The sequence below is a fragment of the Ictidomys tridecemlineatus genome, chromosome 7 (assembly GCF_052094955.1).
Source record: "Ictidomys tridecemlineatus isolate mIctTri1 chromosome 7, mIctTri1.hap1, whole genome shotgun sequence".
In the NCBI taxonomy this organism is placed as follows: Eukaryota; Metazoa; Chordata; class Mammalia; order Rodentia; family Sciuridae; genus Ictidomys; species Ictidomys tridecemlineatus.
Window position 1 is genome coordinate 190,907,056 of NC_135483.1, and position 23,578 is coordinate 190,930,633.

Consider the following 23,578-nt stretch of genomic DNA (forward strand, 5'->3'; position numbering starts at 1 on the left):
ACATGGCTGTTGCCTGTGGGGATGTTGTCTCATTTTACAATGACCTGACCACACTTCAACATAAAAGTTCCAGGGAGGGACTGTCATTGGCTCAGTTTGGATCCTGTGCTCATCCTGGATCAGTCACTGTGGCCAGAGGGATGGGGTAAGTCTGAACCATCTGCTCAACCCTGTGGTCAGGGATGGAATAAGTGGGGTATACTACTGTTGTGAAATCACCTGATTCCAGTGTATGAGAACTGGCCCCAAGCTACCATGAGACCAAAGAAAGAGGCAGAGAGACGCAGGATTACACAGAGTACAATTTATTGGGGACTTGCTGACAGAAGTATGGTCCCTGGGCAACAGCAAGATCAGGTAGATCCCTGCGATTTGGGTCAGAAGACGGGGACTTATAAAGTGGTCAAGAACAAGCCTACTTCATCCAAGACAGAATGTACCTGTTTTATATCAGGCTAATATCAAAGAGCCAGGCACATTCTTAATGCCAGGGTTCAGTTCTAAAGCTACACATACCACTGTAATGGTCGTGTGTATTTATAGCCTGCTGGAAAACTATTCATGGAACACCAACCAGGGTTACTCAGGGGCAGTCACGGCTGTTATGACTCAAGATGGCTGAAGTCAGGTCAAACTGAATACATATAGTTATCAAAAGGGAGAGGCGTGCTGGCCACACAAATAGCCACCACACAGTGACCATAATCCTGGCAGTCAGGCAAATGCACTTAGAAGGGAAAGCAAAAAGGGAAGCAGGGGTGGGAGGGGGGTATCATTGTTGCTGAGTGCCCAGGCTCAGAGGCACAAAAGTCTGAATTTTATCCTGCTTTCCCTAGCTGTGTGAACTATGAGGAGTTTCTTAACCGCTCTGTGCCTCACATTGTTCACCTTGTCAAAGATGAAACCTGGGTAAGAATGATTTCATTCCGGCTATTGAAATAGGGAGAACACGGGGCTGGGGTTGTGGCTCAGTGGTAGAGCACTTGCCTGACAAGTGTGAGGCACTGGGTTCAATTCTCAGCACCGCATATAAATAAATAAAAATAAAGGTCCATTGACAACTAAAAATATATTTTAAAAAATAAGGAGAACAGCCCAAATCTGAATATCTGTCTGCACAGATGGTTTTACATTAGACTTATATAGGGAGGGGTGAACAGGTTACAGGTGGGCTGATTTGTGGTTGAGATGGTTTAGCCATCAGTGGAAGACTCGGGCAATTAGCTGATCTAGAAATGTTTATCTTTGTGTCTGAAAAGTTTTGGGGGCAGAGGTTCAAACAGTTCTGATCTCAGCTAATTGACAAAGAAGTTGAAAGGTCTGTTTTTGTTCTTATTGCAGGTAAATAAGGGAGTTACCTGTGAGTCTCATGGGATTCATGAGGATTCCATAAGGATTGTCTCTTCGAAAAGACAGTGTCTTATTCAAGTCACAGGTAATAGAAGATAGTTATTTTTATTTTTACTTTTTATTTTTAGTTGTAGTTGGACACAATACCTTTATTTTATTTGGTGCTGAGGACGGAACCCAGGGCCCAGTACATGCTAGGTGAGCACTCTATCGCTGAGCTACAACCCCAGCAACAAGTAGTTCTTTTGGTAAGCTTTTTCCCAGAACACAAAAGGGAGAATTTCTAATTGTAGCTGTTTTCCAGGAGCACAGGGTTTAGGTAAAGTACAACACAGACAATCTGTAAAATGCTGAAACTATGATCCATCCTATAATTAAGGTGTGAAATAAAGAATCTGATTTGCTTAGCATGATACTGGGTATAGGGTTGCATATTTAGCAAATGAAAATACACAATAATAAAATGTGCTATGTGCATCATAAAATAAGGCAATACTTGGGATATACTTATATGAAAAAGTTATCCAAAATTTAACTGAGAATCCTTGGAAGTCTCCAACTTGGAGGCACGGAGGTGGAAACAAGGAGCCGCAAACCACAGAGCCTCCATACCTGGAAGGGTGGGGGGATTTTCTCCTCCTAGGGCCACCTCCCCAGCCTTTGGCCCAGAGTTGGCCACCAGCAGATGGTCACTGAGTTCTGCTTAATTTTAGTTCAAAAGCACCAGGTGCAAATATCTGCGTTCCCTTTTTGTTTTTCAAAACCCAAATTTAACATGGACAACAAAACAAAAAAGTGTCTCAATATTCCTGGAAACTGCTGCAGTGGCATGGAACCCTGGTGCCGGGAGCTTTAAGGCAGATCTCGGGTTCTGTGGTGGCCCCAGGCATCCTGTAAAGGGGAATAACCAGGCCTACTTCTCTCTCCTGGGAGCAGAGTTCACTGTCACCTCTGTGTTTTGTTCTAGGACACAGCGAGCTCCCTGCGCTCGGCGGTTCAGCCTGCTCCGGCTCAACCCCGAGCCCCGCACAGCTCCTGGCACCGTCCGTGGGATGAATGAATGAATGAGTGAGTGAGTGAATGAACGAACGAACGGTCGGATGGACGGATGGACAGACAGTTCTCAAGGCCTGGAGACAGCGCGCGATGACCAGCCGACCACCACGCAGCGCAGCCTCACTCCCACCGCCTGGGGCGCTCGGCCGCCCGCCTTTCCTCCCAGGCTGCTCAGCGCAGGCAGCGTCCTGCGTGATTGGCTGCGCCGCCCCACGTGACTCTAAGCCGGCGGCGGCGGTTGCCCGGGTGACGGCGGGAGAGGTGTCCGCGGAGCAGCTGGTAAGCATGTCCTCCGACGCCGCGGGGTCACCCGGAGCCCGCGGTCCCCGGGCGAGGAGGAGCCGTGGTGCGGCCGGAGAGCTGCTGACCCCTCGCCCCTCGCCTGAGCCCTCGGCCCGAGGCGGCCGCCGGGAATTCCAAGGACGGGGCCCCTGCTTGCCGCACGTAGTCCCTGATCTTTGCTACCGCGGCCAAACTTGGAGCGGGACCCGCAACTTGGCGGGCGGCCCGTGCGGGTGGCCTGGGCTTTAGGTCCCTGCCACCTCCGTAGTAATGTTCATCAGCTGGCTCCCCTCCTCAGGCTCCCTGGTTAAGCCCAGACTTCATCTAATCCAAGCGGACGCGATGCTTGTGTGCAGATGAGTTTTACGTACAAATGCCATGGCCTCCCCCGGATCCGGCCAGTTTGTAGGCCCTACGTTTCTCTCATAGAAATTCAGAAGCCGCTATTGCAAACCCCACCCGTGACTGGAATTTCTCCTACTTTTGCATAAAGTAGAGCCCTGGTTCTCAAACTTGAGTGTGTGTGGAAGGCATCCAAGGAGCTCGTTTAAAAGGCAGATTCTGGCCTTCCTGCCTTGGTGCTCAGTAAGAGCAGGCTTGGGCAGGAATTTTCATTTGCAAAAGTACCCCAGGCTTAGAATCCCTAAAGAGCATGTTGTGTGGGGAATAACCTGAGTTCAGTATCAGCAGGGCGAGCTGGAGGGAGCAGGGAGAGGGATGGGGTGAAGGCTGGAGAGATGGGTGGGCTTTAGACATGAACTAATTTTCTTTTCCCACCTTATGGGCCTGTCAGGACTGGAGGACGTGTACTGTTGCTGCTTTTGGATCTCCAGCTTTTTTGTTCACATCCCCCTTTCCCTCTGAAGTTCATGCTATGCTCTGTGACACTTGCCACCCCTCCTTAAGGCAGTCATTTCCAGGGCAAGTTGCCAAGTTTCCTTCTCCACTTTTTCTACTTCCTTTTTGGAGATTTCATCTTCCTGGCTTCTCCACTTTCCTCATCCTCCTCAGCTATGGGCATCTATTTTTTTTTTTTTTAAAGAGAGAGAGAGAGAGAGAATTTTAATATTTATTTTTCAGTTTTCGGCGGACATAACATCTTTATTTGTATGTGGTGCTGAGGATCGAACCCGGGCCACATGCATGCCAGGCGAGCATGCTACCGCTTGAGCCACATCCCCAGCCCAGCTATGGGCATTTTTTCCCTCCATCCTCATCCACTTGCTCCTTTGGTTGTGAGCTTTTGATTACTATGTCACCTCCAAAACCTTGACTGCCATCGTGCCTCCCCCTGTCTGACCACACCTCGTGTCTTCCAGGCTTCCATTTGCCTTACTGTGCCCCCTTTGCAGCATTCACCCATCACCTTTTCACTGTCTAAGCACTTCCTCCATCTCCAAAGCCCACTGTCTAAGCTCAGTTACTGGCCTCCTTGCCTCCATTCATAACGCAGCTTAGCTTCGGTGCCCACTCACTGTTAATCTTGTTTTCCTTCTTTCTGTTAGAAAGTTAGCTTCACTTGGTGAAGCTCGCCTGGCATGCGTGCGGCCCGGGTTCGATCCTTAGCACCACATACAAACAAAGATGTTGTGTCCACCAATAACTAAAAAATAAATATTAAAAAATTCTCTCTCTCTCTCTCTCTCAGTCTTCAGGCTAGGACCACTTAGATTGGAGTCCACACGTCTTCAGTGGACTCCATGATAGAAAGCCTGCCTTACTGCCATAGTCACCTCCCTTCTCTCCAGACTGCCAGCATACTTCCTCTCAGCCAGTTATCTTATTTCCTATTCTACTTCTCTTCACTGTGTTCCTTTCTTTGCTCACACCCATATTCTCCTCATGCTTATCTTCAGCTCCAGACACAGATATCCACCAAATTTTTGGCACCTCCACTTGTTTATTATTTTTTAAATTTTTAATTTTTTGGTACAAGGGATTGAACCACTGAGCCCTTTTAATTTTTTGAGACAGAGTCTTGCTAATCAAGTGGTTCAAGGCCTTGCTAAGTTGCTAAGGCTGTCTTTGAACTCATAATCCTCCTGCCTTAGCCCCCTGAGCCTCTGGGATTATAGGTGTGTGCCACCGTGCCTGGCTTCCACTTGATTTTTTTTTTTTTTTTTGTGGTGCTGGGAATTGAACCCAGGGCCTTGTGTATGCGAGGGAAGCATTCTACCAATTGAATTATATCCCCAGCCCCCACTTGATTTGTAAATAGTCCTCTTAGACATACTGCCAGTCTTCACTCCCCCTATCATCATGCACCCAGTCCCCAGCAGGTGAGCACTTCTGCCTTTAATATCCGGAGTCAGAACATGGATCCTGGCTTCTATTACTCAGGAAGCCTACACTAGTCTCTGGTGTGCATCTTGGGATAGCATCCTCCAGCCCTCCATTTTTGGTCCCTGCAGTCTCTTCCCTGAACATCAGGCATCAGGTTGGTCACAAATGGAAATGCAGTTGCATCAGTCTTCCTCATCGCTCCCTCTGGGCATTTGATTGCCTCAGACTAATGGTCAAGCTGCTTACTGACCCCATTAGGCCTACCTTTCCTGGCCCCTGGCTCCTTACTGCCTTCTATTGTCTATCTCGCTCATCTCCTCTTGCTATACCCCAGCACCGAAGCACTCCAGAGCCCTTCTGCCCAAGGTCAGTGTAGAGTTGTAAAGTCCTTCTTTTCAGTACTTAGTCTTTATTTTTTGGGGGGTGGGTACCAGGGATTGAACCCAGAGGTGTTTTATCACTGAATTACGTCCCTAGCCCTTTTTAAAAAATTTTTTAAAGACAAATCTCGCCAAGTTACTGAGGCCTCACTAAGTTACTGAGGTTGGCCTTAAACCTGTGATCCTCTTGCCTCAGTCTCCTGAGTTGCTGGGATTTACAGGCACCACTGCCCCTGGCAGGGCTTAGTCTTTATTCAAATGTTACGGGCCCAGTGAGGCCTCTCTGACTACCCCGTCTAAAATAATCTCATTTCTGTCTCCTCTAGGCTCTGCTTATCTTGTTTTCTTCAGACCTAAAGTTATTTCTGCTCCTTCGTGAGTGTTCTTGAGCACCTACAATGTGCCTGGCACTGGTCTGGGCACTGGGGATGCCAGGGAAGCCTGTGTTCTCAGGATCCATGGCCTGGTGCAGGGGAAGAGCAGACAGTGAGCAGGTGCATCACTGAGAAGATGTGGAAGTCAGAGCAGAAGCCAGGAGATGGCCACTTAGAGGGTGGTCAACAGGTGTCTCAGGGGAGATGTTTAAGCAGAGACTTGAATGAACTGTGGATATCTGCAGCCAGGGTAGTGAGGTAGAGGAAATAGCTCATGCAGAGCATGTGCTTTGGGTGTCCAGTGGCTGTCTGTGTCCACTGGAACTGCAGGGTGGCCAGTGTGGCTCAAGTCTGTACAACAAAAGGGAGAATATAAGAGGCCAGGCTGTTAAATGCTTAGAGAACTGGGCCTAGGGAGTCTGGCTTCATCTGAAGGGTCCTGAGCAGGAGGGGAAGTCCCTGTTCCCGGTGCAGAGATTGGAGTAAAGTGAAGAGAGGAGGTGGAGAGATGAAGTCCCCAAGACAGTGATAGTGAGATAGAGCAAGCGGGGGACAGCTACTGAATTTAACCTCCCTGTGTTCAGATAATTCTGACCAAATGTACTGGCAGAAAAGGGTCAAGTTCAGGCTCATACATCTTAGAACTGGAAGAGATCTCATAATTTCTGTTTTGTAAATGAAAAAAGGCTCTAAGTTTCAGTGATTTGCCAGTGAATGGCACAGTTAGTATTGGGACCCCACCTTCTTTAATTCCTTAGGGTGGTGGCACCCAGTTGGGGTAAGTGGTGGGCCGCAGGCAGGCTGCTTGCGTGGCTTGGAGAGGGAGGGCAGACAGTGCTCTCGACCTCACTATTGTGCTTCCTTCTGCTGCTGTGATGAATTCTCATGAACTCAGTGGCTTGAAGCAGAGCCAGTTTATTTTCTTACCGTTCTGGAGATCAGAAGTCTGAAATGGTCCTCACTGGCTAATCAAGGTGTTGGTGGGGCTGTTCCTTTGTGGAGCTATGGGGGAGAATCCATTCCTGCCTTTTCCGGCTTCCGGAGGCTGTCCTGCTTCCTTGTTCCTTGCGCTTCCTCCATCTCCAAAGCTCACAGTGGCCAGTTGTGTCTTTCTCCATCTCATCACTCTGACACTCGCCCCCCTGCCTCCCTCTTGCTCTTGACGCCCTCAGTGATCCTCTTGGGGCTGCCTGATGATCCAGGTCAGTCCCTGTCATTGAAGGTCCGTTGATTACCCATCTTAATTCCTCCTTGCCATGTCGCCACCCATATTCACAGGCTCTAGGGATTGGGACATGGACATCCTGGGGGCCATTATTCTGCTTATCACAGCCACCCTTTTGGACTTCTCAGGTGATTGAAGTGAAACCTTGTCTTATGTTTTTGCCTTGTAGACTTTTGCTGAGAGAATTCCTAGTAACAGTTCACTATGGGGGATATTTTGGCTCACGAATCTGAATTACTTGGACTAGTAAAAGAGGTAGGTATGTTATTTAAAACACGGGTCACAGAAAAATTTGTATTTTATCTAATAAAATTTTTTCTTTGTCGTAGATGGACAGAATGCCTTTATTTTATTTGTTTATATTTATGTGGTCCTGAGGATTGAACCCAGTGCCTCACACATCCTAGGCAAGCACTCTGCCTCTGAGCTACAGCCCCAGCCTCTATTTTATCTAATTTTTTAAAGTTAAAAAATATTTTTGGTCCTGGGTATTGAACCCAAAGGCATTTTATTTTTGAGCTACATCCCCTGTATGTGCGTGTATGTGTGTGTGTGTGTGTGTATGTGTGCCATGGAGCTACATCTCTAGCAAATTACCTATATTTTAATGATTTATATTCTCCTGTTCTTAGGAACATACATGATTTCTGATTCCATCTGTTTCAAGTAACAAGTTTCCCAGGGACCTACTGTATCCAAATCCATCAGGTCTTCTGCTGATCCCTTTCACCTCTTTGAAAATGTTGCACAAGTCATTTTTTTCTATTAACAATTAATAGCAGGCTGTGGCTGTGGCTCAGTGGTAGAGTGCTCGCCTAGCATGTGCATGGCCCTCAGTACCACATAAAAATAAATAAATAAAATAAAGGTATTGTGTCCAACTACAACTAAAAAATAAATATTAAAAAATAATAATTAATAGCAAATCATGTAGCTCACACTTTCTTCCTGAAAGCAGCTTTATTTTCTGAAAGAACATTTCCTGTGATACTTTTTTTCTGGGCTTTTATAGTGCATACTTATAAGTAAATTTTAAGCAGAATCCCATATTCTCTTAAAGATAGCAGTTTACTAAGTTCTTTATAAATTCATTATAATATTGAGCTGGTACAATAATATCAAACAGTTACATGTTGATATGAAAACAGAAATATATGTACAATACATGTACAATGATGTTCTTTTTTTAAAATTATTAAGGCATAGCTGCCAAAAATGTGTATATTTAAGGTATAGAACTTGATTTTTTTTTCTTTTTTTTTTTTTGAGTACTAGAGACCAAACCCAGTGCCTTGTACTTGGTAGGCAACCACTGTACCACTGAACCATATCCCCAGCCCTAGAACTTGGTGTTTTGGTATACATTGTGAAATGATCACCACAATCAAACTAATTAATAAATAGTTAACTGGGTTTTTCATTTGTTTTGTTTGGTGGTGAGAACACTTAAAATCTATTTTCTTGGCAAATTTCAGGTATACAGTGGTTCCCTATAAGTAGTGATGTTGAGCACCTTTTCATATACTTGTTGGCCTTTGTGTGTCTTTGGAGAAATATCTGTTCAGGTCCTTTGCCTGATTTTAAATTGATTATTTGTGTGTGTTTTTTTTTCCTGCTGAGTTTTATGATCTCTTTTATAGTATTTAGATTTTGCTGAATTTGAAGACACCTTGAAAACATTTTCAAAAGAATGCAAAGTAAAAGGAAAACCTTTATGTAAAACAGCAGGTGGATCTTTAAGGGACTCCAAATCATTGATTATTCAGGTAACATTTTGCTTATTTTTCATCTCTGTAGAGAATTAAGGTTCTCCCAACTTGCAGCATATTGAATAATGATGGAATCATTTCTGGGGACTTGCCCAGGGTTACTTTAGACCATGTGAATGTTTATAGGTGAATTAATTGCATCATCTTTAAATCTCTGTTCCCTACATAGGAAAGGTGTGGCCAAATAAGAACTTTCATATTTTGGGGGAAGAAGAAGAAGAAACTATAGGAACCAGAATAGTGTTATTTCTATCCTGAGATTATTAATCTAGGTACTGGGGGTGGAGCATTGACAACCAAAGCAGAACCAGTCCTCTGCCTCACAGTGCTTTGGGAGATTGAAGGGGACCAGGAGCAAGAGTGATAATGACAAGGCAGTGTCCTACCACAAAGAAAGCCTGAGGCAGCTCTGAATACCAGCAGGCTGCAATGAGCACAGAGATTTGGAATTTTCCAAGGATAGAAAGGACCTTAAACTCCTCATTTCATCATTAGATGCCTCAGTTCCACTTGTACCATTTCGGGTGTGATCATTTCACCTTGAATGTTGCCAGTGACAAGAGAACAAGTGATACTGACAAGGAAGCCTGTATCACCTTCAGGTGATATTATTATTATTGTTGTGGTGGTGGTGGTTATTATTATTATTTTTGTACCAGGGATTGAACTCAGGTGCATTCGACCACTGAGCCACATCCCCAGGCCTTTTTTGTATTTTATTTAGAGACAGGGTCTCACTGGGTTGCTTAGCACCTTGCTTTTTGCTGAGGCTAGCTTTGAACTTATGATCCTCCTGCCTCAGCCACCTGAGCCGCTGGGATTATAGGCGTGTGTCACCACATCTGGCTTATTATTATGCTTTTTTTAAGATTCTTTTTTTTAACATGGACACAATATCTTTATTATTTATCTTTATGTGGTGCTGAGGATAACAACTCCTGCAAGGCATGTGCTCTACTGAGCTATAACCTCAGCCCAATTTTATTATTTTAATAAATGTATTTATTTCAGTATTGAGGCTTGGTTTACAAGCTCCTAAGGATCTGGAGTTCAGGCTGCCTATTAGCCATCTTCTCTCTTAGTCCCTGACTTCCTAGTGGTCAAGCGTGTGCCATTGTTGAGGAGGGCACTGTTGCAGTGTCCCCTAGAGCTCCAGGAGGCCTTTACCTCTGCCTAGTGCCCTTTGGCCTTGGGTACCTTGGTGGTGACTGCTGCTGCTGTTTCAGACATGGACTTCTGTAGGGTGTAGCAGCAGCCAGAGTGAGAGGTCAAAACGTAAAAGGAGAATATTGTCATTATTAGAAATAGAAACAGGGGCCTGGGGATATAGCTCAGTTGGTAGAAAGCTTGCCTCGCACGCACAAGGCCCTGGGTTCAATCCCCAGCACCACCCAAAAAAAAAAAAAAAAGAGAGAGAGAGAGAGAGAGAGAGAGAGAGAGAGGAGTAGAAACAGGCTCAGCCTCACTTGTAGCACCTGGATGCCTTCTGCCTGGAGAAGGACCATGTGCCTGGCCCTGCACGTTGGAAGCATATATGAGCCTTGAGGGCTTGAGGCTGACGTCTGGGAGGAATACTGTAGCTCCTTAGTATCTAACTAGCAGAACAGTAAGACTCTTCTGTGATGCTCATGCCTAACCAGGTCCTGAGATGATACAGGATGACGCCAGCAAGCTAAGGCTTGTGGAGCTTCTTGGCACATCTAGTGCCTCTGGATGGCTATTGTGCACTGGCAACTGCTTTGTCATTGCTCCAGCTCCAGCTGCCTCTGAGATCCTAAATGTCTCTTTGGGTCTTTTTTAAAAAAAAAAAATTTGATATAAAAAATAACAAGTTTGGGCTGGGATTATGGCACAGTGGCAGAGGACTTGCCTTGCGTGTGTGAGGCACTGGATTCCATCCTCAGCACCACATAAAAACAAATAAATAAAATAAATAAGGTATTATGTCCATCTACAACTAAAAAAAAGTTTTTAAAAATAATAAGTTTGTCATCTTAACTATTTTTAAGTGTATAGTTTAGTTGTGCTAAGAATTTTATATTGTTATGAATCAGATTTCCAGAACTCATTCACCTTGCACACCTGAAACTCTGCATCCATTAAATAATTCCCTCTACCCCATCCTTGCTGGCCACCATTCTATTTTCTGTCTATGAATTTGACTACTTTAGATACCTTATATAAGTACAATCATACAGTATTTATCTTTTAATGTCTGGTTTATTTTACCCAGCATAATGTTCTTAGTTATGAGAACATTCATTCATGTTGTAGTGGGTAACAAGATTTTTTTTTCTTTTTTAAGGCTGGATAATTTCCAGTGTATGTATATACCACATTTGTCTATCCATTCCTCCTGTGATGGTCACTTGGGTGCTTTTACTTCTTGGCTTTGAACATGTGATTACAAATCTTTCTTCAAAACCTTGCTTTCCATTTTCTTGTATATATACCCATGTAATACCCAAGTGAAATTGCTGGCTGTATGAGAGTTCAATTTTTAATTATTTGAAGAATTGCTGGACTGTTTTACTCAGTGGCTGCTCCACTTTACATTCCTACCAGTAGTGTATGCAAGTCCCCTAACCTCTGCCCATTTTTTTTTTTTTTTTTTTTTTACTGGGGATTGAACCCAGGGGTGGTATACCACTGAGCTACGTCCCCATCCCTTTTTGCCTTTTTTTTTTTTTTTTTTTTTAAACAGCTTTCCAAGTAGCTGGGACTACAGACATGTGACATTGCACCTGGCTCTTCCCGTTTTATAAACATACTCACCAACATTTGTTATTTTCTGTTATATTCATTGGTAATTATCCTAGTGTGTTTGAAGTGTAATACTTTTTTTTTTTTTTTTTTTTGGCACCAGGAATTGAACTCGGGAGCACTCATCCACTGAGCCACATCCCCAGCCCTTTTTTTTAATATTTTATTTAGAGACAGGGTCTCCCTGAGTTGCTTGCTAAGCACCTTGCTTTTGCGGAGGCTGGCTTTGAACTCTTGATCCTCCTGTCTCGGCCTCCCAACTCACTGGGACTTCAGGCATACGCTGCTGCACTTGGCTGAAGTGTAATATCTTGAGATTCTGATTTACATTTCTCTGATGTCTTCAGGTCCATTTTTTAATGTAATTTGAAAGACCTTGAATTTTTCTTTTTTTGGCATACAGGGGATTGAATTCAGGGGCACCTGGCCACTGAGCCACATCTCCAGTCTATTTTGTATTTAGAGACAGAGTCTCACTCGCTGTTGCTGAGGCTGGCTTTGAACTTACAATTCTTCTGTCTTAGCCTGGTGAGCCACTGGGATTACAGGCATGTGCCACTATACTTGGCTATGACCTTGAAATTTTTGATTGCCACAGAGTATCTTTTCTGCTCCTCCAGTTAGTAATTGTGCCCCACTGGAGTAGATCCACAAATAAAAATACACAGAGCAGTTAAACAAAATATGTTGTCAGGGATCTTCAACAAATGGCGTTTCCCTGGGCACAGTGCTTTAAGAAGTATGTGTTGATGAGTTATTAGTGGTGCCCGGTGGTATGCACGTTTTCTCATCTTGTTGATTCTGGCTCTGATTGTGGTTTACAGAAGATCATTAATAGTTTGTGATCTCATACTTACAGTGGATTGCTTTACACTTAAGGAAAATTTAATTGCAAGGACTTTTTCTAGGTATAAAATCTGAATCATAAATTGGAGTGGATGGTAATTATCCTAGTGTGTTTGAAGTGTAATACTTCAATGAACATAACAGAAAATAACAAATTGGAGTGGATATCTAAGCCTTGTGGTTTTAGGACTAAAAATGGAGTTTGGAACAAAGTGTAGATGAGCCATTTGACATGTGGGCTCTGGAAAGCCATGTTAAGAAAATGTCATGGCCAGGAACAGTGGCACTTGCCTATAATCCCAGCAGTTTGGGAGGTTGAAGCAGGAGGATCACGAGTGTAAAGCCAGTGTCAGCGGTGAGGCTGGAAGCAACTCACTGAGACACTATTTCTAAATAAAATACAAATTAGGGGTGGGTATGTGGCTCAGTGGTCAGGTGCCCCTGAGTTCAGTCCCTAGTACCTCTCCCCCTTAGAAAAAGGGAAGAAAGAAAAGAAAATACCATGATTCTGGGCCTTCAAATTCCATGGGAGTCAGTGCTCTCCTCATTCACATAGAGAGCTCTTGGTCTGCGATGCTCAGGGTAAAGGCCTCCCCTGGAATGGCTCGCAGGGTTTGCTTGGGAGCACGTCAGAGATGAACTTGGTGCTGAGCCAGGCCCAGCAGCACTGCCTCTGGGAAGATCCACTCTGCCGTTATATCATTCATTCACAAGAGTGTGGAGCTTCTGCCCTGGGTCCCCCAGTGTCTCCCAAGAGGGGCTGTGCTCGGCTGTGAGCTTTGTCCTGGAAGCCCCCACCCAGAGTTGTTGTAAGCTGCCCTTGACCTGTTTCAAGGCTGAGCAACAGAAAGAGGCTGGCTTGGAGGAGGTAGAAGTTCATTGGAGTCTCATTTGGGAAAGTTCTGAGTTTATATTCAATGTATGCAGATACTTCCTGCAGTAATGCAGGTTTCCGAAACAGTAGTTCTCCATCACATGATATGGTGACAGTTTTTGTAAAAGTCACATTTGAAGAATCCTTATTAGTGAATGTCCTTGACCTAAGTAAGAATAACCAGACACTGTGACCTTGTTCTCAGTACATTTCCATTTTATAATGTTAATAAACTTGATCATAAATAAAACAAGTAATCTAAAAATGATAATTATATAGGAAAATCATATCTAAAACCATTTTTGAAAGTATAAAAAGAATAATGGCCAAATAATGGGCAGTCTCTTGTGGTTTTGTATTTCTACTTCCTGCTTCCGAAGAGGGGTGTGTGGGGTGTCTGTAGTATTGGCTGGGCTATGAGGGGTTTGAGTGTTGGAAGAACAAGTATCCTTCATAATTCTTGATCAGTCTGATGTCCTCTCTGCAGAAGGATCTCGTGGCTGCCTTTGATGGTGGAGACCAGAAGGTGTTCTTCGATTTGTGGGAGGAGCATGTTCCCAGTTCCGTCCGAGATGGTGACTCCCTTGCTCAGAAGCTGGAATTCTATCTTCACATTCATTTTGCCATTTATCTTCTGAAGTACTCTGTAGGGAGGCCGGTGGGTTGGCTGTGGTTGGTGGGTGGGCGGGGGTGGGCGGAGGTTGGGGGTGTTGTCAGCTCTTCCATGTTCTTAGTTCTGTCCTCTTTCATCATTCTGCTCAAAAGGTGCAGCATCTTGTGTCTTGAGAAGTTATTTTCCACCTCATTCCCAGCACTTTATTTTCTAATTTATATGGAGATTTAATAATTTCTGTAATCAAATTTTTATCTAAATACTTCAAGTTTTTGAAAAACTCATCAAAATAGCTTAGTGTATATATGCAGACTTCTAAAAGAACACATCTTTGGACCACATATTAGGAAATAAATTTAAACACAAGTTGTAGGGGAATAGTTTGCCTTTTTATAGAGTGTGTGGGAATGACAGGTTGAATTTAGCTTCCGTGACCTTTTCCCGGTAGGGTGGAGGGCTGAAGTGTCAAGCCCTGGGGTGGATGAGCCTTGTAGTTCAGAGGAAGTGCTGGAGAGGGAGCAGGCCAATTGGTCTGTGGTCATGCACGTTAACACTGCCCTGGGGACCTGTGTTAACTCAGAACGTCAGGGGCCCCAAAGGAAGGGGCAGTGATGGAGGGAGGGGCATTACGGTACCTTGCAGTACCCTTTCTTGGAGTCTGTTCTTTAAGAAATTACTCATGTGGGGAAGGTCATGGGAGACTTTTATTATTTGTTTTTATTTCTATTTTTAAATTTTTCTGTTTTGATGTAAGAAAAAAGATCAACGTCATCCATTTTTTAAGATGGGTTGGAAGAGGGCCACGTACAGGTTCAGTGAGGTGTGCCCATGAGAACAGCAGCTAGTGTGTGCACAAGGCCACAGGCTGAGGGCTGTAACTTGTGGGGCCCCTGAGGTCACGGAGGGAAACACCAAATCCAGCTCTCTGTGTGCTCATCAAGGTCCAAGAGAAGAGAGGAACCCTGAGACGGGAACTGAGGAGCACTGGGTTGCATGTGGAGCAGGGAAGTGGGGCAGGATCAGCCCCTAGATGGATAAAGGAGAGGAGTAGTGACAGGGGTACTTAGCCTTCAAGAACCTATGGAGATACCTACTCCCCTTAGAGTCATGGGAATGCAGACAGATGTTCATGAATGTCTGTAAAGTGGAAATGGTGGGTATGTCTAATAATGGGAGAACTACTCAAAGTAGGAGAGATTTGATGAGATTTTGTCTTTTCACTAAAAATGATGTTCATGAAGAATTTGGAGGTCATATTAAATTGGTAAAAATGAAGTTAAAAAGTAGTGTCTTGAACTGTTCATACAATTTTCTGGCATTTCTGTTAAAGTTTCACTAGGGGTAAAGTTGAGGTGATGTTAGAATGACTGGAGACAGTGTGCCCACCAGGCCAGATGGGGACAAGGCCAGTGACAAGGAGCCTCAAGAGCAGATGGGTGAACGGGGGACCATTGTGGAGCTAGAAACCTCAAACAAGTATCTCCCTGCTCTAGGACAAGCAGGAACTGGATGAACGGATTTCTTATTTCAAAAACTACCTGGAGACGAAAGGGGCAGCGTTGAGCCAGACCACCGAGTTCCTTCCTTTCTATGCCCTCCCTTTTGTGCCCAACCCCATGGTACACCCTTCATTCAAAGAGCTCTTCCAGGTAAGTGGCAGCTTTACATCTGGGGCTTCACTTTGTGTAAGCTTCTGGTTTCTGAATTATACTTTAGAAAACTAAAGTCTGTTGTTGTTGTTGTTGTTATTATTATTATTGGTACTGGGGATTGAACTCAGGGGCACTTAACCACTGAGCCATATCCCCAGCCCTTTTTTGTATTTTATTCAGCGATAGGGTCTCACTGAGTTGCTCAGGGCCTCGCTAAGTTGCTGAGGCTGGCTCTGAACTTGTGATTCTCCTGCTTCAGCCTTCTAAGCTTCTGAGATTAAGGTGTATAGCACTGCACCTGGCTGCTCTCATTATTATTTTTTGTAACCCTAATTTATTCATCTCTTTTGGATGGTTAGTTATATTTGGTGAGTGTTTGATTTAATTTTCACTATCCTGTACTAGCTGTGGCTCGTGTTCTTGTACATACTTATAAAGCTCGTAATAGCAAGAACTAGCAGTGCCCCATAGTACATCAGAAGGAACATGCATAAATAAATTGTGTAATGGTCACACAATGGAATACTGTACATCTAGGAGAAAGAACAAACTAACCGCACAATGATATAGCCTTGAGTATGCCATAAACAGAGAGGACATGTTATAGTTTCTCTTTGTAGATAGATCAAAGCAAACAAAGGTAGTTTTTAGGCCAGCATATACCAGTGTTCAGTTTTAACAGAAAGCAAGGATTCTTACCTGCTTGCTTGACAAATTTTTTTAAAGTTTTATTTTTTTAGATGTTATATAGTAAAATTGACCTATTTTTTAAAAAAGGTTTTATTTAGTTGTAGTTGGACACAATGCCTTTATTTTATTCATTTATTTTTAAAAAATTTATAATGTTTTTAGTTGTAGATGGACATAATATCTTTATTTTATTTTTTATGTGGTTCTGAGGATCGAATCCAGTGTCTTCCACAGACGAAGTAAGCACTCTGCCACTGAGCTACATCCCCAGCCCTATTCATTTATTTTTATGTGGTATTGAGGACTGAATCCAGACCCTTGCATGTGCTAGGCAAACGTTCTACCACTGAGCCACAACCTCAGCCCTAAAGTTAACTTTTGGTCATGTGTGTTTTATGAATTTCAACATATGCATTGATTCTATAATGCTACCACCACAATCAGGACACACAGTTTTGTTTTTTTTTTTTTGTACCAGGGATTGATCCCAGGGCCATTTAACCACTGAGCCACATCCCCAGCCCTTTTCATTTTTTATTTTGAGACAGGGTCTCACTAAGCTACTTAGGGCCTTGCTAAGTTGCTATGTCTGGCTTTGAACTTATGATCCTCTTGCTTAACTATCTGGAATTATAGGCACCACTGCACCCAGCTAGCACATAGAACTTCTGCATTAATTATCCCAAAGTACTGCCTTGTGTTGCCCCTTTATAGTCACCCTTGTCCTCACCCCTAACCCCTGGCAACCATTCTTAAATTACACTGTAAAAGAGCATTGAGGTAATGGGCTTAATGAACTCTTTGGTGCCATAAAATAAGATTTATTTTTGGTTACATTAAGGCCTGTTAACTTGGGCTGACAGAATTTTTTTTTTATCTTTAATTGATTTTATTTTTTTTTAAATACACAACAGCAGTGGAATGCATTATAATTCTTTTTTTTAATGTTTATTTTTTAGTTTTAGGTGGATACAATTTCTTGATTTTGTTTTTATGTGGTGCTGAGAATCGAACCCAGTACCCCATGCATGCCAGGCAAGCATGCTACCACCTGAGCCACATCCTCAGCCACCATTATAATACTTATTACACATATCGAGCACAGTTTTTCATATCTCTGTATATAAAGTATGTTCACACAATTCATGCCTTTATACATATACTTTTGTTTTTTTTACATTACAATTTTCAATACACATATATACCACAATTTTTCATATTTTATTTGTATGTAAAGTATGTTGACACCCAATCAGAAATACTTTAAAATATTATAGCCTCTTAAATCATGTTGTATGTAAGTATTGAAGGGAGACTTCGATTATATTTAAAACTTCACTGCACTGCACAATCTCCTGGCTCTCATTGTTGCTGCTTTGAAGTTGGCTGTCACCCTAAGTGCTATTCCTGTAGAGGCGATCTATATTTTTTCTCTGACCTTTGGGATGGTATAGTTTCACTTCTTTGTGTCAGGGATAGATTTCTATTTTCACTTGAGATTTATTGGACTTCCTGGATGTACTGTTTTTTTGCGTCTTTCAACAACTCTGGAAAATTTTCAGTTCTTATCTCTTCATGTATTACCTCTTCCCCATTGTCTTCGTCTCTCCTGAATATCTGATCAGGTTGAGTGCGCTTCTTTTTTTCAGTGCTGGGAATTGAACCTAGGGTCTTGTCCACATGAGGCAGGTAGGTGCTCGATTATGGAGCTACATCTCTTGTACAACATCAGACTATTTATTGTGTCTTCTTTTTTCTTTTTCATTTTTAAAAATTGTGGTCAAATATATATAAAATTTACCGTTTTGACCAATTTTTTTGTGTGGCGGGGTACCAGGAATTGAACTCAGCGGCACTTGACACTGAGCCATATCCCAGCCCTATTTTGTATTTTATTTAGAGACAGGGTCTCACTGAGTTGCTTAGCACCTCACTTTTTTTGCTGAGGGTAGCTGAACTCATGATCCTCCTGTCTCAGCCTCCCGAGCTGTTGGGATTACAGGTGTGCACCACTGTGCCTGGCCATTTTAACCATTTTAAAGTGTGTATTTCAGTAGTGTGAAGTAGTGTGATCTACATTTACATTTTTGGGCCTTACTTGTGTTTTATTTTGGGTACTGGGGATTGAACTCAGGGGCACTTGACCACTGAGCCACATCCCCAGCCCTATTTTGTGTTTTATTTAGAGCCAGGGTCTCACTGAGTTGCTTAGTGCCTTGCTGATTCTGAGGCTGGCTTTGAACTCAGGATTCTCCTGTCTCAGCCTCCCAAACCCCTGGGATTACAGGCGTGTGCCACTATGCCTGGCATCTTCCTTGTCTTTTTTTTTTCTTTTAATTTTTTTTTTTTGTAGTCATAGATGAATAGAATGCCTTTCTTTTATTTGTTTTTAATATTTATTTCTTACACAATACTTTTATTTTGTTTATTTGTTTTTATGTGGTACTGGGGATCGAACCCAGGGCCTCGCATGTGCTAGGCAAGCGCTCGACCACTGAGCCACAACCCCAGCCCCTTCCTTGTCTTTTAACAGCATATATTTTTCATTTCTTGATCTCTCTGGCTATGTTCTGGGCAATTTATTCACATTTATATTTCAGTTCACAAATTTATTCTTCAGCTGTGATTAATCTGTTCTTATTGAATTTGTGATTTCACTTATTAACTTTTTGTGCATGTGTGGCACTGGGGATTGAATGCAGGGGCACTTTATCATGAAGCTACACACCCTGCCTTTTTATGTTTTATTTTATTTTATTTTTTAAATTTTTTTAAAGAGAGAGTGAGAGAGGGGGACAGAGAGAGAGAGAGCGAATTTTAACATTTATTTATTTTTTCTTAGTTCTCGGCGGACACAACATCTTTGTTGGTATGTGGTGCTGAGGATCGAACCCGGGCCGCACGCACGCTAGGCGAGCGCGCTACCACTTGAGCCACATCCCCAGCCCTTTATGTTTTATTTTGAGACAGGATCTCCCTAAGTTGCTGAGACTGGCCTCAAATTTGTGATCTTCCTGCTGCCTCAGCCTCCTGAGTTGCTGGGAGTACAGGCATGCATGACTATGCCTGGCTACTTTATTAACTTGTTAAGGTAGAAGGGTTTTTGTTGTTGTTGTTGTTGTTTTTAAAGAGAGAGAGAGAGAGAGAGAGAATTTTTAATATTTATTTTTTAGTCCTCGGTGGACACAACATCTTTGTTTGTATATGATGCTGAGGATCGAACCCGGGCCGCACGCATGCCAGGCGAGCGCACTACCGCTTGAGCCACATCCCCAGCCCTTGTTGTTTTTATTCAGATTTGCTGGGTCATTTTTATACTCTCATTTCTTGCTTTCTTTGACATATTAAACATTTATCTCATATTCTCTGTGAATTTCAATACCAAAAGTCTGTGTAAATTTGGTTCTACTGTGTCTATTTCTGCTGCTCTGACAGTGACTTATTTCCCTTTTTAAGAAAAAAAAAGTGTTAATGAGTTTATTTTACTTGGAACTGGAAAGAATTTCTTTGAGGCCTGGATGCGATTTGGTTCTTCCAAAGAAGATTTTTATTGGCATCTTCCAGTCTTGGGGGGCATACCAACCTAGGACCATTTGAAATCAGATTATTTGCAGGAGATCTGGGGACAACCCAGGTAGTGTCAGTCTCAGCTCATGGTACTGAGTGTGGTTGTGAAATCTCAAATTAGGCTTTTCCCTCCTTCCACCCAGTGTCAAGGTCAATACTGGTTCTTTCTGTATAATGAGTTTATTATCCATAACATTTTACTTATGCTACAGTCCTTTGGAGTCCCGGGTTTGTTCTGGGGTCTCCTTTAGATTATGTAATATGAGCAGATCTTCTGTTTTCCATCTTATATACTCATGACAACTCTCAGAACTGAAGTTCAAGGTCTTCAACATTCTGCAGTTATCCTTACAGCAAAAACACTGTCTTCGATGTTCCTTAACTCTTGGGGTTCCTGCTTTCACTTCATTTTGTCCTCTGCATTCCTTCCTTGACACTTGGGTGCATTTAAAAACAATAGCCTTTTTTTCAAAAGAGTTCTTTTAATTGCTTTTTTATATCATCCCTTCTGCAGTGTTGACAGACAGGAAATTCCTTCATAGGTATTGTAATGAGTTCTATTTGCAAACTCAGTTTCGGATCATCCTTCTGCAGAAATACTTATGAATTCCTGTAATTGATAACTTTAGGAAAAACTTCTGGACACCTGTTCTGTGCTAGGGACCACTATATGCTTGATTAGTGAAGATCTGAAGAAGTGGGGAGAAGCCTTGTAGGCTCTGTAAGGGACAGAAAGGAAGCCACAGGTAAACCAGGGGGTGAGCCCTGGGCCTTCCTCACTCCCATAGTAATGCTGCCGTGACTCATTGTATCAGGGTCCTAAGTAAAGGTTCCCTGTCATGTGAAGAGTCTGTTTTACAGCCAGACTAATCTACTTAAAAGCCTGCATTCTCTAAGGGAAGAAACCATGAGAGAAAAAGGGTGATGGCTTTTTCTAGATCATTCAGCAGAGCTGACCCAGGGCTTCTCCTGGCTCTTTATGCTTATTTTTGGAATTATGGTGGTCAAGTTGCCCATCAGACTTGGGAAATGTTCTCAGAGCTGAAAGCACAGGAAAAATAACAGTTGAGAAAAAAAATGAGGGGTTCATCCCCAGAGAGATTTTACTCCAGTCTTAAGCCTGTTATTAGCAGAGCATCATTGGGGAGGTAACCAGTTGGAAATACATTATTTGTTGGTTTTACAAAATGGTAACCAAAACAGAGCAGCCTAACTGGAGCTCTACAAATACTTTGTTTGTTTTTAAGAAGTCTCAATTCATGTTGAGATACAGCAGTCCTCTCTGAGGTTCTTTTCCAGATGGTCAAGTGCAGAGAGCCCTGAGCTCTGGATGCCATGTTTGCCCTCCTAAGGACGCCCCAACAGAGAACCAAGGACCCTGTGGCTGAAACCACAGAAATCTATGGTCTTTCACTTCTGGAGACTGGGCATGGTTGGGGTCGAGGTGTGCGCAGGCTGCCTGCCTTTGGAGGTTCCGGGGGAGCATCCTGCCTTTTTTCCTCCAGCTTTGGTGGTTCTGGATGACCCTTGGCTTGAGTCTGCTTTGCTGCAGCCTCCGTCTCCATCTTGCATGGCCTACTTCTCTCTTCATGTTTCCTTTGTCTAAATTTCCTTGTTCCAGTAAGGGCACCAGTCACATTGGATTAATTGTCCACCCTGTGCCAGTGTGACCTCTCCTAACTGTAATTACCCCTGCAGTGGCCCCTTCCCCAAAGACCTCATGAGATACCAGGGGTTAGGGCTTCCACACGTCTTCTGGGGGGATACATTATAAACAAAATGATCACATAGTGTCAAAAATTAACAAATCTTTTCAAAATTTAGGAATTCTTGTTCATTTAAATTGTATTGTTACTAAATGGCACAGGATAGAGTGATTGGATCCAGAGCTGGAGAGGAGAGGGTGGGAAGGATGGGACAGTCGGAGGGCGACGGCAGGATCCACCAGGCAGGTGGATGTGAGTGTTTTACTGGGATAGCGACTTTTTTATGAAATTCTTGGTTTGAGTGGAAGTTATTTTTGTATGAAGTGTGTGAAGAAAATTGTATTGAAAGATTGGTACTTGTCACACTTTTTATTTTATTATTTTTTTCCTTCTTTAATGAGTGTTATTTGCAATACATTATTTTCAAGGGACATATCATAACTGCTTGAGGGGGCTGGGGATGTGGCTCAAGCGGTAGCGCGCTCGCCTGGCATGCGTGCGGCCCGGGTTGGATCCTTAGAACCACATACAAACAAAGATGTTGTGTCCGCCAAAAACTAAAAAATAAATATTAAAAATTCTCTCCCCCCCCTCACTCTATCTTTTAAGAAAAAATAACTGCTTGACATGATAGGACGTATTTGTTTCAGATAATGACCTCTATTCTTTGTTCATATGAGGGCAAGTTCTATGAAAATGAGTTTCTTTCTTTGGAACCATCAGTAACTTAGCGATAATTGTTTGTGTTATGCCTACCAGCGCCATGCATGCCTAAACCATAATTATTTTTGGTATTCAACCTAATAAGGTCACTTGTCATGCTTGTGTTTAAATCACATGAAATATTCAGATCATGTACTGAATTGTTTTTTCCGTACTGTGACTTCTTGAGTCTTCTGTAACTGAACTGGTCATATGTCCTAGAACCTGTTTCTACATTCTCACATCTCTGGCAAGATCCCTTGCTTTTGGTTTCCGTAACTAGCAGGGCTCTTAACCAAATGGCCCCAACTTGATGGTACTGCTGGCATTTAGTGGGGTACTATTTTTCTTTTTTTTCTTGTCTCCAGGACTCTTGGACTCCAGAGTTAAAGTTGAAGCTGGAAAAGTTTCTGGCTTTAATTTTTAAAGCGAATAACACGCCAAAGCTTTTGACAATCTACGTATCCTTTTGAAGCAGTGGGAGCCCCTGCAGAATGAGAGCAGCCAGTGGTTGCAGGTGCCTGGTAGATAAGGGTAATGATTGTGAATCTGTGAATATAAATTGTGAACATTTATAAGGTGAACAAAGCATTAATGGGAGGCTGTGCCAAGACCCGTACATATACCCAGAAGTTTGCAGTATTTATAAAAAACAGATACATGTATGTGTGTTTATTTTTGCATCTTTTTATCAAATGAAGAGAACATTTTCTCATATCATTAATAGTCTTCAAAAAACAGGTTCAGTTATCTCAGAAGGTGACCTATCATATGACCTGGCAATTCCACACCAAGATTATGCCCAAGAGAAGTGAAAACATATGTCCACACAGCAACTTGCAACATTCCTAAAAGCCCAATGGGCAGATGACCCAAATGTCTATCAACTGATAAAAGGATAAACAAAATGTGATGTATCCATACGAGGAAATAGAAGAGGAAATGAAGTACTAATTCAGGCTACAACATAATGAAAACATTATGCTAAGTGAAGCCAGGCACAAAAGGCCATATGTTGTATGATTCTGTTTATATGAAAGGTGTAGAAGAGGTGAATCTATGAAAGCAGGAAGTACATTAATGGTGGCAGGGGCTGGGGAGAACAGGGCAAGTGAGCATGACTGCTAGTCAATGAGGGGTTTCTTTTGGGGGATGGGGAAGATGTTATAAAATTGGTACAACACTTGCCTATTGTATATGGACCCTGGGTTTGACTCCCACACTGCAAAAGAGAAGGGAAAACAAACAAAAAAAACCCCAAAACAAAATTGACTGTGGTGATGGTTGCATAACTCTGTGAATATACTGTAACTATTGAAATGTATACCTTATAAATAGGTGAATTATATGGTATGTGAATAGTGCTATTATGAAAAAATTAAGAAGAATTTAATGAGATCAAAAGAGAAACCCCACATGAATACCTTGCTTTGGTATCCCATCCAG

The 23,578-nt window shown here is 42.8% G+C and overlaps 1 protein-coding gene and 1 long non-coding RNA gene across 10 annotated transcripts in view; one reads left to right on the forward strand and one right to left on the reverse strand.

The window, feature by feature from the left end:
- Positions 1-289: 289 nt before the first annotated feature.
- LOC144365661 (uncharacterized) lies at positions 290-6,912 on the reverse strand. Its single transcript, XR_013424387.1, has 2 exons — positions 6,653-6,912; positions 290-3,709 (listed from the first exon to the last, which is right to left on the reverse strand). It is a non-coding gene; the product is annotated as an uncharacterized LOC144365661 (long non-coding RNA).
- Armc9 (armadillo repeat containing 9) overlaps positions 2,544-23,578 on the forward strand; it is a 138,511-nt gene continuing 117,476 nt past the window's right edge. For all 9 annotated transcript variants that reach the window (XR_013424382.1, XM_078018200.1, XM_078018201.1 and 6 more), the window contains exons 1-6: positions 2,544-2,685; positions 7,120-7,205; positions 8,591-8,716; positions 13,690-13,860; positions 15,309-15,464; positions 22,501-22,593. Coding sequence is in view for 8 of the 9 variants with exons in the window: in XM_078018200.1 (XP_077874326.1) it covers positions 7,155-7,205; positions 8,591-8,716; positions 13,690-13,860; positions 15,309-15,464; positions 22,501-22,593 (597 nt within the window). In the remaining variant the exon portion in view is untranslated. The remainder of the gene's footprint in view (positions 2,686-7,119; positions 7,206-8,590; positions 8,717-13,689; positions 13,861-15,308; positions 15,465-22,500; positions 22,594-23,578) is intronic.